We start from the raw sequence: 14849 nt of genomic DNA on the forward strand, positions 1-14849 counted from the left end.
ATTCCTACTTTTCAGCTGATTGCGTTGTTTCAGCGTTGTTTTAATTAGTGCAGCAAAAACATATTGGTTGAACCTTCTTCCTGCTTATCCTGAAGCTGAAACCATTGCTGTTGTTCTTCTAATTTCAGGTCATTTGTTTTTAGCACTATTGTCCACTCTACACATTTTATTCACTTAGCAGACACTCTTATCCAGAGCGACTTACAGGAGGGTTAAGTGCCTTGCTCAAGGGCATATTGACAAACTTTTCCCCTTCGTTACTGGCCCAATTCTCTTAACCGCTAGGCTACCAGCCACCCTGCACAACTAGTTTGGATTACCCATAGGTCTTCCTCGGACTGGCTGTCTCAACACATAGTTAAAGTATCTTATTAAGGGATTGTTGCAGCTATTATTTCTGTATCCATTACTCAGAACCGCCACCTTCTCCCTTCTGCCACCAACACACACACCTGGTGGTTGCTCCTGTGTGTTTGTGATTGTTGTTTAGAGCAGAGTCGTATTCCATGTTATTGCTGATGCATTCCTCTTGCCACAAAGCCACTCCCCACTAGGGCTGTTACGTTGACCGTCAGGAGTTGTCACGGTAACTAGGCTTCTCCAAAACCGCGTTCTGATTCTGCTGATGGTCATTAGTAGCCTGCCAAACTTGCTAATGGCCAGACGCTAATGGCCGGTACTCTGCGCTCTATTGTCTCTCTAATCATTCTGACATCAATGCAAATGAGATTTAAAAATCAAATCAAACACTTCATAAGAGCCTTGGCATTCAGAGTTTGAGCAGAATAGGATCACTTGTTGCGCAGCGAGAGATCCTCATAGCTGGTTGATGCATGGAGTTAAATAAGTGTTGCTGTTCTGCAACATTTCTACAGGCTATGCTATGCAATTGTGTGAGGAAAATAGTTTTGATGGCGTCTATTAAAAAGAGGAGGATCCCATCAGCTTCCTGTAGGCTAGGCCTACTATATTTATTTCTCACCTTACCTAATATTAAGCACATTGCTTTGCTTTACAGCCTACCTGGCTGGCATGAAAAGCGTCCTCCGTTTGCTATTAAAGTGCATATGGATGTCTTTTTTTACCTTGCCCCTGTTCGGACGGTTGCATGATAATGGCCCATTCTTAAATCAAAACTAATTTCACACATATTATTTAGTGTATGTAAAGACCAGTGCTTAATTCGTAAATCGGGAGGTGCCAGAACAAAAAGTGAGCTCAAGAGGGGGGGTGACCTGGAGAGCTCTGAGTTTGGGAAACCCTGGTCTACAGAACCTAGCAACATGTGTTCTTATAAGCCGTCATTGCTCAATCGCGTGTGAAAACAGAGTTTTGATTGGCCACTATTTAATAAAAGCGGATCCCAGCTTTACCATGCTGCTATATTTATTACAGATGGCGTAGCCTTCCTGGCATATTAAAAAAGAAACTGGACATAACCTTAATTCGCTATTCAAGTGAAGGCTATGGATAACCTTTTTTTTGTGTGGGCCATTCTAATTCTAAATTAATTCCACAGATGTATTATTAGTAGGCTATACGTACAGACCAGATTAAATTGAGAATACTGCGTGTGCAAATCAAATCAAATTGTATTGGCCACATGCGCCGAATACAACAGGTGTAGACATTACAGTGAAATGCTTACTTACAGCCCTTAACCAACAGTGCATTTATTTTAAATAAAAAAGTAAAATAAAACAACAACAAAAAAGTATTGAGAAAAAAAGAGCAGAAGTAAAATAAAATAACAGTAGAGAGGCTATATATACAGGGGGGGGGTACCGGTGCAGAGTCAATGTGCGGGGGCACCGGCTAGTTAAGGTAGTTGAGGTAATATGTACATGTGGGTAGAGTTAAAGTGACTATGCATAAATAATTAACAGAGTAGCAGCAGCGTAAAAATATAGGGTGGGGGGTGGGGTGGGGGGGCAGTGCAAATAGTCCGGGTAGCCATGATTAGCTGTTCAGGAGTCTTATGGCTTGGGGGTAGAAGCTGTTGAGAAGTCTTTTGGACCTAGACTTGGCACTCCGGTACCGCTTGCCGTGCGGTAGCAGAGAGAACAGTCTATGACTAGGGTGGCTGGAGTCTTTGACAATTTTGAGGGCCTTCCTCTGACACCGCCTGGTATAGAGGTCCTGGATGGCAGGAAGCTTGGCCCCAGTGATGTACTGGGCCGTAAGCACTACCCTCTGTAGTGCCTTGCGGTCGGAGGCCAAGCAGTTGCCATACCAGGCGGTGATGCAAGCAGTCAGGATGCTCTCGATGGTGCAGCTGTAGAATTTTTTGAGGATCTGAGGTCCCATGCCAAATCTTTTCAGTCTCCTGAGGGGGAATAGGCTTTGTCGTGCCCTCTTCACGACTGTCTTGGTGTGTTTGGACCATGATAGTTCGTTGGTGATGTGGACACCAAGGAACTTGAAGCTCTCAACCTGTTCCACTACAGCCCCGTCGATGAGAATGGGAGCGTGCTCAATCCTCTTTTTTTTTCCTGTAGTCCACAATCATCTCCTTTGTCTTGGTCACGTTGAGGGAGAGGTTGTTATCCTGGCACCACACGGCCAGGTCTCTGACATCCTCCCTATAGGCTGTCTCATCGTTGTCGGTGATCAGGCCTATCAATGTTGTGTCGTCAGCAAACTTAATGATGGTGTTGGAGTCGTGCCTGGCCATGCAGTCATGAGTGAACAGGGAGTACAGGAGGGGACTGAGCACGCACCCCTGAGGGGCCCCCGTGTTGAGGATCAGTGTGGCGGATGTGTTGTTACCTACCCTTACCACCTGCGGGCGGCCTGTCAGGAAATCCAGGATACAGTTGCAGAGGGAGGTGTTTAGTCCCAGGATCCTTAGCTTAGTGATGAGCTTTGAGGGCACTATGGTGTTGAATGCTGATCTGTAGTCAATGAATAGCATCCTCACGTAGGTGTTCCTCTTGTCCAGGTGGGAAAGGGCAGTGTGGAGTGCAATAGAGATTGCATCATCTGTGGATCTGTTGGGGCGATATGCAAATTGAGTGGGTCTAGGGTTTCTGGGATAATGGTGTTAATGTGAGCCATGACCAGCCTTTCAAAGCACTTCATGGCTACAGACATCAGTGCTACGGGTCGGTAGTCATTTAGGCAGGTTATCTTAGTGTCCTTGGGCACGGGGACTATGGTAGTCTGCTTGAAACATGTTGGTATTACAGACTCAGTCAGGGACATGTTGAAAATGTCAGTGAAGACACTTGCCAGTTGGTCAGCACATGCTCAGAGTACACGTCCTGGTAATCCGTCTGGCCCTGCGGCCTTGTGAATGTTGACCTGCTTAAAAGTCTTACTCACATCGGCTACGGAGAGCGTGATCACATAGTCATCCGGAACTGCTGGTGCTCTCATGCATGCTTCAGTGTTGCTTGCCTCGAAGGGCTCGTCAAATTGTGAATGAGAGACTGATGAAGTGTGTACAGCCTGCGCAAGAAACAGAGCAGAGCGCTTCCTTTTCATGCGACTTTTTTCAAATCATAATTCGTTGCATCATGCAGCATTAGAATGTATTCTAAATTAAAACATACAGCCCAATGTTTGTATCCCAACTGAAGTTGCATAAATAACTCTAAATTAAGCATATACAGTGAGGGAAAAAAGTATTTGATCCCCTGCTGATTTTGTACGTTTGCCCACCGACAAAGAAATGATCAGTCTATAATTTTAATGGTAGGTTTATTTAAACAGTGAGAGACAGAATAACAACAACAAAATCCAGAAAAACGCATGTCAAAAATGTTATAAATTGATTTGCATTTTAATGAGGGAAATAAGTATTTGACCCCCTCTCAATCAGAAAGATTTCTGGCTCCCAGGTGTCTTTTATACAGGTAACGAGCTGAGATTAGGAGCACACTCTTTAAGGGAGTGCTCCTAATCTCAGTTTGTTACCTGTATAAAAGACACCTGTCCACAGAAGCAATCAATCAATCAGATTCCAAACTCTCCACCATGGCCAAGACCAAAGAGCTCTCCAAGGATGTCAGGGACAAGATTGTGGACCTACACAAGGCTGGAATGGGCTACAAGACCATCGCCAAGCAGCTTGGTGAGAAGGTGACAACAGTTGGTGCGATTATTCGCAAATGGAAGAAACACAAAAGAACTGTCAATCTCCCTCGGCCTGGGGCACCATGCAAGATCTCACCTCGTGGAGTTGCAATGATCATGAGAACGGTGAGGAATCAGCCCAGAACTACACGGGAGGATCTTGTCAATGGACTGAAATCCTGCAGCGCCCGCAAGGTCCCCCTGCTCAAGAAAGCACATATACAGGGCCGTCTGAAGATTGCCAATGAACATCTGAATGATTCAGAATAGAACTGGGTGAAAGTGTTGTGGTCAGATGAGACCAAAATCAAGCTCTTTGGCATCAACTCAACTCGCCGTGTTTAGAGGAGGAATGCTGCCTGTGACCCCAAGAACACCATCCCCACCGTCAAACATGGAGGTGGAAACATTATGCTTTGGGGGTGTTTTTCTGCTAAGGGTACAGGACAACTTCACCGCATCAAAGGGACGATGGACGGGGCCATGTAACGTCAAATCTTGGTTGAGAACCTCCTTCCCTCAGCCAGGGCATTGGAAATGGGTCGTGGATGGGTATTCCAGCATGACAATGACCCAAAACACACGGCCAAGGCAACAAAGGAGTGGCTCTAGAAGAGGCACATTAAGGTCCTGGAGTGGTTTAGCCAGTCTCCAGACCTTAATCCCATAGAAAATCTGTGGAGGGAGCTGAAGGTTCGAGTTGCCACATGTCAGCCTCGAAACCTTAATGACTTGGAGAAGATCTGCAAAGAGGAGTGGAACAAAATCCCTCCTGAGATGTGTGCAAACCTGGTGGCCAACTACAAGAAACGTCTGACCTCTGTGATTGCCAACAAGGGTTTTGCCACCAAGTACTAAGTCATGTTTTGCAGAGGGGTCAAATACCTATTTCCCTCATTAAAATGCAAATCAATTTATAACATTTTTGACATGCGTTTTTTTCGGGTTTCTTTTGTTGTTTATCTGAATCTCACTGTTCAAATAAACCTACCATTAAAATTATAGACTGATCTTTTTTTTTTTTAGATCAGCTTAATATTGCAGATAGATTGTAACTTCCATCAATGTAATTGTCTGCATCTCTTCCATTCCCCCATGTTTTTTTATATATATCCTCCCCTTTATTACTTTTCAACCACGCCATCCATTCCCTACTTGGGGTAAATTATAGACTGATCATTTCTTTGTCAGTGGGCAAACGTACAAAATCAGCAGGGGATGAAATTATTTTTTCCCTCACTGTAGGAGGACCTGTTTCTTTGTTAAACGCTCAACACAGAATAGCCGTATGTGCGCACTCCCTCAAATCGTTTGGGGAAAAATATTATACTTTTTTAAATGCAGGTTTTCCTACTTACAAAGCATGTAGAGGTCTGTAATTTTTATCATATGTACACTTCAACTGTGAGAGACGGAATCTAAAACAAAAATCCAGAAAATCACATTGTATGATTTTTAAGTTATTCATTTTATTGCATGACATAAGTATTTGATACACCAGAAAAGCAGAACTTAATATTTGGTACAGAAACCTTTGTTTGCAATTACAGAGATCATATGTTTCCTGTAGGTCTTGACCAGGTTTGCACACACTGCAGCAGGGATTTTGGCCCACTCCTCCATAAAGACCTTCTCCAGATCCTTCAGGTTTCGGGACTGTCGCTGGGCAATACAGACTTTCAGCTCCCTCCAAAGATGTTCTATTGGGTTCAGGTCTGGATACTGGCTAAGCCACTCCAGGACCTTGAGATGCTTCTTACGGAGCCACTCCTTAGTTGCCCTGGCTGTGTGTTTCGGGTCGTTGTCATGCTGGAAGACCCAGCCACGACCCATCTTCAATGCTCTAACTGAGGGAAGGAGGTTGTTGGCCAAGATCTCGCGATACATGGTCCCATCCATCCTCCCCTCAATACGGTGCAGTCGTCCTGTCCCCTTTGCAGAAAAGCATCCCCAAAGAATTATGTTTTCATCTCCATGCTTCATGGTTGGGATGGTGTTCTTGGGGTTGTACTCATCCTTCTTCTTCCTCCAAACACGGCGAGTGGAGTTTAGACCAAAAAGCTCTATTTTTGTCTCATCAGACCACATGACCTTCTCCCAATCCAGATGGTCATTGGCAAACTTCAGATGGGCCTGGACATGCCCTGGCTTGAGCAGGGGGACCTTGCGTGCGCTGCAGGATTTTAATCCATGACGGCGTAGTGTGTTACTAATGGTTTTCTTTGAGACTGTGGTCCCAGCTCTCTTCAGGTCATTGACCAGGTCCTGCCGTGTAGTTCTGGGCTGATCCCTCACCTTCCTCATGATCATTGATGCCCCACGAGGTGAGATCTTGCATGGAGCCCCAGACCGAGGGTGATTGACCGTCATCTTGAACTTCTTCCATTTTCTAATAATAACGCCAACAGTTGTTGCCTTCTCACCAAGCTGCTTGCCTATTGTCTTGTAGCCCATCCCAGCCTTGTGCAGGTCTACAATTGTATCCCTGATGTCCTTACACAGCTCTCTGGTCTTGGCCATTGTGGAGAGGTTGGAGTCTGTTTGATTGAGTGTGTGGACAGGTGTCTTTTATACAGGTAACGAGTTCAAACAGGTGCAGTTAATACAGATAATGAGTGGAGAACAGGAGGGCTTCTTAAAGAAAAACTAACAGGTCTGTGAGAGCCGGAATTCTTACTGGTTGGTAGGTGATCAAATACTTATGTCATGCAATAAAATGCAAATTAATTACTTAAATATCATACAATGTGATTTTCTGGATTTTTTAGATTCCGTCTCTCACAGTTGAAGTGTACCTATGATAAAAATTACAGACCTCTACATGCTTTGTAAGTAGGAAAACCTGCAAAATCGGCAGTGTCAAATACTTGTTCTCCCCACTGTATTTGAATGACAATCACCAGCTGACAAAATGTAATGACCACCACAGCCCTACCCCCCCACCCCCCTCAAACTTCATATAGTACTGTCGCTTTAAATATTATTTATTTGAAATCCTCCTCCTTCTCACCACGACGCTGCTTTATTCACCCTGGTTTTCAATTCCTCCTATACAAGCCATGGGGTATTTTGTCATATAACCTGGACCATTTGGTATATCATCTCATATCTCTCTTCTTGTAACACATCCACCGGTCAGCCAAATGTATCATAATGAAAATTACATATCTGGTCCATTTCCCACCATTGATTTCAGTGCTTATCTTCAGATCTGCATAGTTGGTTTTACTCCTGGTTTTATTCCTGGAGTTTCTTTTAAAAATATATTTATAATTTTTGTTTTAACTTTTTAAAGCTTTTTCTCCCCAATTGGTAGTTACGGTCTTGTCCCATCGCTGCAACTCCCGTACGGACTCGGGAGAGTTGAAGGTCGAGAGCCGTGTGTTCTCCGAAACACAACCCTGCCAAGCCACACTGCTTCCTGACACACTGCTCGCTTAACCCGGAAGCCAGCCGCACCAATGTGTCGGAGGAAACACCGTACAACTGGCGACCGTGTCAGCGTGCATGCGCCCGGCCCGCCACTGGAGACTCTAGAGCGCGATGGGACAAGGACATCCCGGCCAGCCAAACCCTCCCCTAACCCGGACGAAGCTGGGCCAATTGTGCGCCTCCTCACGGGTCTCCCGGTTGCGGCCGGCTGCGAGATCAAAACCCGAGTTTGTAGTGGCGCCTCAAGCACTGTGATGCAGTGCCTTAGACCGATGCGCCACTCGGGAGGCCCCTATTCCTGGAGTTTCTAAAATAGCACTTTGTATATCGTCTGGGGACTGAGCTTGCATATGGTGCCCTTTTATCTGAGATGCTGTTTTTAAGGAAATGCAAACATTAACACACCTAAATGTCACTTCTCTTTTTATGCCTGCTCTAGCCTGCCAGTCCCAAGACATCTCCTAGAGTAATATGCCTGTGTTGACTGGGTTGTTGCTGTTCTCAGGGAGCTTCACGCTGGCGGAGCTGGGAGTGAGAGACCAACAGGCCCAGGCCCAGGCCCAGGCCCAGGCCCAGACCCAGGCTGCCTACCACTCCTCTCACTCGGAGCTGGGCCTGCTGCAGCAGGGCTACTCCCTCAGCGCCGGCTCCGATGCAGACTCCGACCCAGAGGGGGTCATGTCCCCGGAGCGCGCCGTCCAGCTGTGGGGAGGTCACGCGATCAAGTCCCGCCGCAGCTCCGGCCTCTCCAGCAGGGCGAACTCAGCCCTCACACTCACCGACTCCGACAACGAACACAAGTCTGACGACGAGTCAGGTAGGACAGAGATGGGAGGAGAGATTGGGGGAGGGGCATAATAATGAAACCGAAAGGGAAATGTGGTGGGGGTGGGTGTCATGTAAAATTGACAGATACAAATAAACAGAGCTCCTTAGAAATGCAATTGCAGTTCAGTATTTTTGATGCACATGCTATTTTTCTTGACTTAAAATTCATGTCAGTGCTACCAAGCCAGTCTGGCTGAATGTCACTGAACACGGTCTCAGTAACTAAATTCACCAATTAGAAGCGTTTTTGGATGGACCCAGAGCATTGGAGCAATCAACACTGGCTCCAGATCAGGACTTTGATCAGATTAAGTCCTGGACACGATCTCTCCCACTGTGCTGAGTCAGTCAGTCAGCCATGCTTCTCTGCCTGGCATTGCACGCCCTTCTGATTTGACAGATCAGCTCTCTTCCTCCTTCTCTGCCTCTTCCTCCCTCTATCCCGCTGGCTTATCTTCTGCTAGCCGTCTCTCTGAAACCATCACCACAATCCGAGAGAGCGGGTCGCTGTAGAGAAGTGCCAGTCCCCCCCAGGACTCTTCTTCACTCCTCACTAACGTCCTTGTAGTATGCCTACTAGGATTTTTTTGATTGTTGCCAATGAGAATATTTATTTCAGTGAAATTGCAGTGTATACCACCTCTGGTCCCTTCTCTTCCATCTCTTCTCCGGGTGTTTACCTGGGCAACGGGGGGGTTTGTGAAGGTTTGTGTGTGAAATTATGTCTTTTTCTTGGCCCCCCTCACTGTGCACTCACAGAGGATGAGCTTGGCAGTAATGGCAGGCTTTAGAGGGGAGGTTTTGCAGTTGTATACTGTGATTAGTGTTTGAACACCTTGTCTACCTGATTATATACGTGGTTGTGTTTCTAATTTCTAGACAATGGAAGATGATCCCGTTTTTTTACTCTGTAGGTGTGGGAGCATGGGGGGACGCATGCTGTGGTCTCTCTGTAGGTGTGGGAGCACGGGGGACGCATGCTGTGGTCTCTCTGGGAGTGTGGGAGCACGGGGGACATATGCTGTGGTCGCTCTGTAGGTGTGGGAGCACGGGGGACGCATGCTGTGGTCTCTCTGTGAGTGTGGGAGCACGGGGGACATATGCTGTGGTCGCTCTGTAGGTGTGGGAGCACGGGGGACGCATGCTGTGGTCTCTCTGTGAGTGTGGGAGCACGGGGGGACGCATGCTGTGGTCTCTCTGTGAGTGTGGGAGCACGGGGGGACGCATGCTGTGGTCTCTCTGTAGGTGTGGGAGCACGGGGGACGCATGCTGTGGTCTCTGTAGGTGAGGGAGCACGGGGGGACGCATGCTGTGGTCTCTCTGTAGGTGTGGGAGCACGGGAGACGCATGCTGTGGTCTCTCTGTAGGTGTGGGAGCACGGGCCACGCATGCTGTGGTCTCTCTGTAGATGTGGGAGCACGGGGGACGCATGCTGTGGTCTCTCTGTAGGTGTGGGAGCACGGGGGATGCATGCTGTGGTCTCTCTGTAGGTGTGGGAGCACGGGAGACGCATGCTGTGGTCTCTCTGTAGGTGTGGGAGCACGGGGGACGCATGCTGTGGTCTCTCTGTAGGTGTGGGAGCACGGGGGACGCATGCTGTGGTCTCTCTGTAGGTGTCACAACTCACTAACAATAGCGCTGCCCGGCTCACGCTGCGAGTGGCGTGGTGCTGATTTCCACTGGGAATCATCTGCATTGTTTGCAGTTCAAAAAATGCGTCAGGGAGCGCTCACAAACCTTTGGAGCCTGCCGATGTTTGTTTGTTTGTTTGTTTGTTTTCTGTGTGAAGGGGGCGGGGCGGCAAGTAGATTAGCGGTTAAGAGCGTTTGGACAGTAACCGAAAAGTTGCTGGTTTGAATCTCCAAGCCGGCTAGGTGTGAAATCTGCCGATGTGCCCTTGAGCAAGGCACTTAATCATAATTGCTCCTGTAAATTACTCCGGATAAGAGTGTCTGCTAAATGACTAAAATGTCAAATGAAAGCCAGAAATGAAATCCCTGCGTTCTGCCACCACCCTCGCCTCGAAGCTTAGAGAAGAACCCCATGCTTATCCTTCAAGAAGGCCACGGCTCTGCGTGATCCATTTTATAGTGCCTTTTGAATAAATTGGTTCGTAAAGTGTTTGTTTAGATTGAGTTAAGTGTGCCCGCATCAAGACTCCAGACACTAATGTATTCTCACCATGGGAGCTAATTAATTAAGGAAAGCGAAGCGAGCGCTCGAGTTGATCAAGAGACTACGGGATGACTGACTAGAGCTAGCAGAAGAGTGTAGGGCGCTGTGTTTGTCCTGTGGACGAGGCAAGGCAGGGCGAGGGTGGCTCCGTCTCTCTCGGTTCTGTTCATTATCACCTTATTGTGTTTCATGGTTGTTCTTGGGTCAGGGGTGCCTCTTGGCGAGCAGAGCAGAACTGAATCACTGCGCTGTCATCAGCATGCCCAGCGACTGACTCCCAGCATGCCCAGGGACTGACTCCCACCATGCCCAGGGACTGACTCCCACCATGCCCAGCGACTGACTCCCAGCATGCCCAGGGACTGACTCCCACCATGCCCAGCGACTGACTCCCAGCATGCCCAGCGACTGACTCCCAGCATGCCCAGGGACTGACTCCCAGCATGCCCAGGGACTGACTCCCAGCATGCCCAGGGACTGACTCCCACCATGCCCAGGGACTGACTCCCACCATGCCCAGGGGCTGACTCCCAGCATGCCCAGCGACTGACTCCCAGCATGCCCAGCGACTGACTCCCAGCATGCCCAGGGACTTACTCCCAGCATGCCCAGCGACTGACCCCCATTGACTCCCCTTCATCTGGCCTGTCAGAGTGTCTCAGACTTCTGAGAGCCTTCTACCTCCTCCACAACGCCTGCTGCCTCGCTCTCCCCCGCTGCCTTCTGGGAGATAGGTCCCTTCACGCACGCCACAGCGGAATAGAAAACAATGGTTTTATTAGCATCCCGGCCCTCATGAAAGCAGTAGGATTTGTCTCTTATTTGTTGTATTGAATGTCTTTGAAGTTGATATCTGACTAGAGTCACAATGCACTGGTACAGAGGACATTATCCACAGGGTAATGGCAGACAGAGACTTCTGAACAAAATAATTGTCAATATAGAATACAACTTGGTAGGAGACAAGAAAGTTTGTGAATGGCTGAAAACATTATATGAATTGATTTAATGCTAATCCACTGGCGGGGAGTATTAGGGGTTGTGCAGTGATCATTTTCACTTACTGCCATGCTTACTGTAATTAGAGAGAGTGTCAACTACAGTAGCATACAGTCGATTCCACAGGTGTATCCCATCAACACACAGTAGACTACAGCAGTGTTTCAGTGTGTTGTTTAATAGATTCCACACGTCCATATTATAGCATAGATTCCATGGGTTAGAAATTCGGCACATGTAGCTGTATGTTGGTGGACATATTCATCATTTATGTCGGAATTCATTGAGGAAAATGCTAGTGGGAGATTGACAGGTGGATTCCTATCTCTCCAGTTATAATATAATCACACATTTCACTGGCATCCCATATCTCATTAACAAACATCAATCTAATTATGAAGAGATTTGTTGAATTTGACAACTAGGGTGTGTGTACCTTCTGCCTGCCTGTATCCCCCTCTAAATCTCTACATTGTCACTTAGATTGTTAAATTAATGGAAATGAACATGTCTGTCTGTCTGTCAGTAATTGAAAATGATGGGGCAAGTGGGCAACCATTAGTTCTGAAGTAAAATGTTAGCTATGGTTTCCAGGACAACCATCCTCCTTGAAACAACATTGGGGGGTGGGGGAGGGGGGGTCTATTTCCTGTAATGTTCAAAAACCAAAATTCATCCCCACTCATGTTAATGATGTCTCAGGTTGCCATAGGTGATGAGGCTTGGTTGTCTCAGGTTGCCATAGGTGATGAGGCTTGGTTGTCTCAGGTTGCCATAGGTGATGATGCTCGGTTGTCTCAGGTTGCCATAGGTGATGAGGCTTGGTTGTTTCCCAGCGTCATGCCAATAGTAGTGTACGACTACGGCGCTGGAAGAAAGGCTGCGGACTGTAGTACACTGTTGTTGGATTATAGCACAACACCACTGAAAGATTTGTCATATGTTGGCCCCAAATTCTCTTATTTTCAAGAAAGGTTCCTCCCATCTGCTAAAAGTAGGCCTATATAATTTAGTCTGCTTACATCTGCTAAAAGTAGGCCTATATGATTTAGTCTACTTACATCTGCTAAAAGTAGGCCTATATGATTTAGTCTGCTTACATCTGCTAAAAGTAGGCCTATATAATTTAGTCTGCTTACATCTGCTAAAAGTAGGCCTACATAATTTAGTCTGCTTACATCTGCTAAAAGTAGGCCTATATAATTTAGTCTGCTTACACCTGCTAAAAGTAGGCCTATATAATTTAGTCTGCTTACATCTGCTAAAAGTAGGCCTATATAATTTAGTCTGCTTACATCTGCTAAAAGTAGGCCTATATAATTGAGTCTGCTTACATCTGCTAAAAGTAGGCCTATATAATTTAGTCTGCTTACATCTGCTAAAAGTAGGCCTATATAATTTAGTCTGCTTACATCTGCTAAAAGTAGGCCTATATAATTTAGTCTGCTTACATCTGCTAAAAGTAGGCCTATATAATTTAGTCTGCTTACATCTGCTAAAAGTAGGCCTATATAATTTAGTCTGCTTACATCTGCTAAAAGTAGGCCTATATAATTTAGTCTGCTTACATCTGCTAAAAGTAGGCCTATATAATTTAGTCTGCTTACATCTGCTAAAAGTAGGCCTACATAATTTAGTCTGCTTACATCTGCTAAAAGTAGGCCTATATAATTTAGTCTGCTTACACCTGCTAAAAGTAGGCCTATATAATTTAGTCTGCTTACATCTGCTAAAAGTAGGCCTATATAATTTAGTCTGCTTACATCTGCTAAAAGTAGGCCTATATAATTGAGTCTGCTTACATCTGCTAAAAGTAGGCCTATATAATTTAGTCTGCTTACATCTGCTAAAAGTAGGCCTATATAATTTAGTCTGCTTACATCTGCTAAAAGTAGGCCTATATAATTTAGTCTGCTTACATCTGCTAAAAGTAGGCCTATATAATTTAGTCTGCTTACATCTGCTAAAAGTAGGCCTATATAATTTAGTCTGCTTACATCTGCTAAAAGTAGGCCTATATAATTTAGTCTGCTTACATCTGCTAAAAGTAGGCCTATATAATTTAGTCTGCTTACATCTGCTAAAAGTAGGCCTATATAATTTAGTCTGCTTACATCTGCTAAAAGTAGGCCTATATAATTTAGTCTGCTTACATAGTTCAAACGGTCTGCCTGTCAATGAGTTGTAGAGCATAAACCCTTTATTCAAATCACAATGAGCGTGTCACCACTTTAACAGTCACCATTTTTTCCCTGTATCACATTTTATGAGATTCGGATAGGGAGAAGTAAGAGTGCCCCTCATTTCATTTGTGCTCAAAGTGTTTGCGAGGGGCAGCCAGCTACCTTTAGTGTAGCTCCTCATGACAGGAACAGGGGCTCAGCCAGGCGAGGCGTTTCCTGGGCACAGGTGTGACAGGCGCTAATGAATCCACTAATGGCAGCCGTTCCCCTCCATGCTTATCTGTCCCACTTCTATCTGTGCTGTTCTTTCACAATTGTTTACAGGCCATTAGCATTTGTTCTGTGGTTGAATAACACTCACTGGGCCTTTACTGCGGTTGCCTGCTGGGAAAATGGCGGTGACCGTGCTGAACGTTTATTTAATGTGTCGACGGCTACAGAAAAGGAGGTAATTGAGAATTGATTTAGCAATAATGACTTTTCATATGTTCCCCTGCACAATGCTGATGCCGTCTGATTAACTCGCGAGACTGCAATTTGCCACTTAATGGGGTCTGCCCTTGTCTTTTGCATAAGAGGAGCTGACTTTCTGGGATGTGAAAAATCTGTGTTTTGAAATTTTTATCGTCGGCTTTGAAAACGGATCCATCTTTGTCTTCTTTCACTTGTTACCATCAAAGACAGAGATGGGAGCACTGTAGTTAGCAGAGACAGAGATGGGAGCACTGTAGTTAACAGAGACAGAGATGGGAGCACTGTAGTTAGCAGAGACAGAGATGGGAGCACTGTAGTTAACAGAGACAGAGATGGGAGCACTGTAGTTAGCAGAGACAGAGATGGGAGCACTGTAGTTAGCAGAGACAGAGATGGGAGCACTGTAGTTAGCAGAGACAGAGATGGGAGCACTGTAGTTAGCAGAGACAGAGATGGGAGCACTGTAGTTAGCAGAGACAGAGATGGGAGCACTGTAGTTAGCAGAGACAGAGATGGGAGCACTGTAGTTAGCAGAGACAGAGATGGGAGCACTGTAGTTAGCAGAGACAGAGATGGGAGCACTGTAGTTAGCAGAGACAGAGATGGGAGCACTGTAGTTAGCAGAGACAGAGATGGGAGCACTGTAGTTAGCAGAGACAGAGATGGGAGCACTGTAGTTAG

The 14849-nt window shown here is 46.2% G+C and overlaps 1 protein-coding gene across 1 annotated transcript in view; it reads left to right on the plus strand.

Moving 5' to 3' along the window:
* The window catches only part of LOC121579155 (teneurin-2), a 337282-nt gene that overhangs the window by 82064 nt on the left and 240369 nt on the right, over nt 1-14849 (plus strand). The window contains exon 3 of the mRNA XM_041893490.2: nt 8015-8326. Within this exon, the coding sequence (XP_041749424.2) occupies nt 8015-8326 (312 nt within the window). The remainder of the gene's footprint in view (nt 1-8014; nt 8327-14849) is intronic.

This window comes from Coregonus clupeaformis, chromosome 13 (genome assembly GCF_020615455.1).
Source record: "Coregonus clupeaformis isolate EN_2021a chromosome 13, ASM2061545v1, whole genome shotgun sequence".
Taxonomy (NCBI): Eukaryota; Metazoa; Chordata; class Actinopteri; order Salmoniformes; family Salmonidae; genus Coregonus; species Coregonus clupeaformis.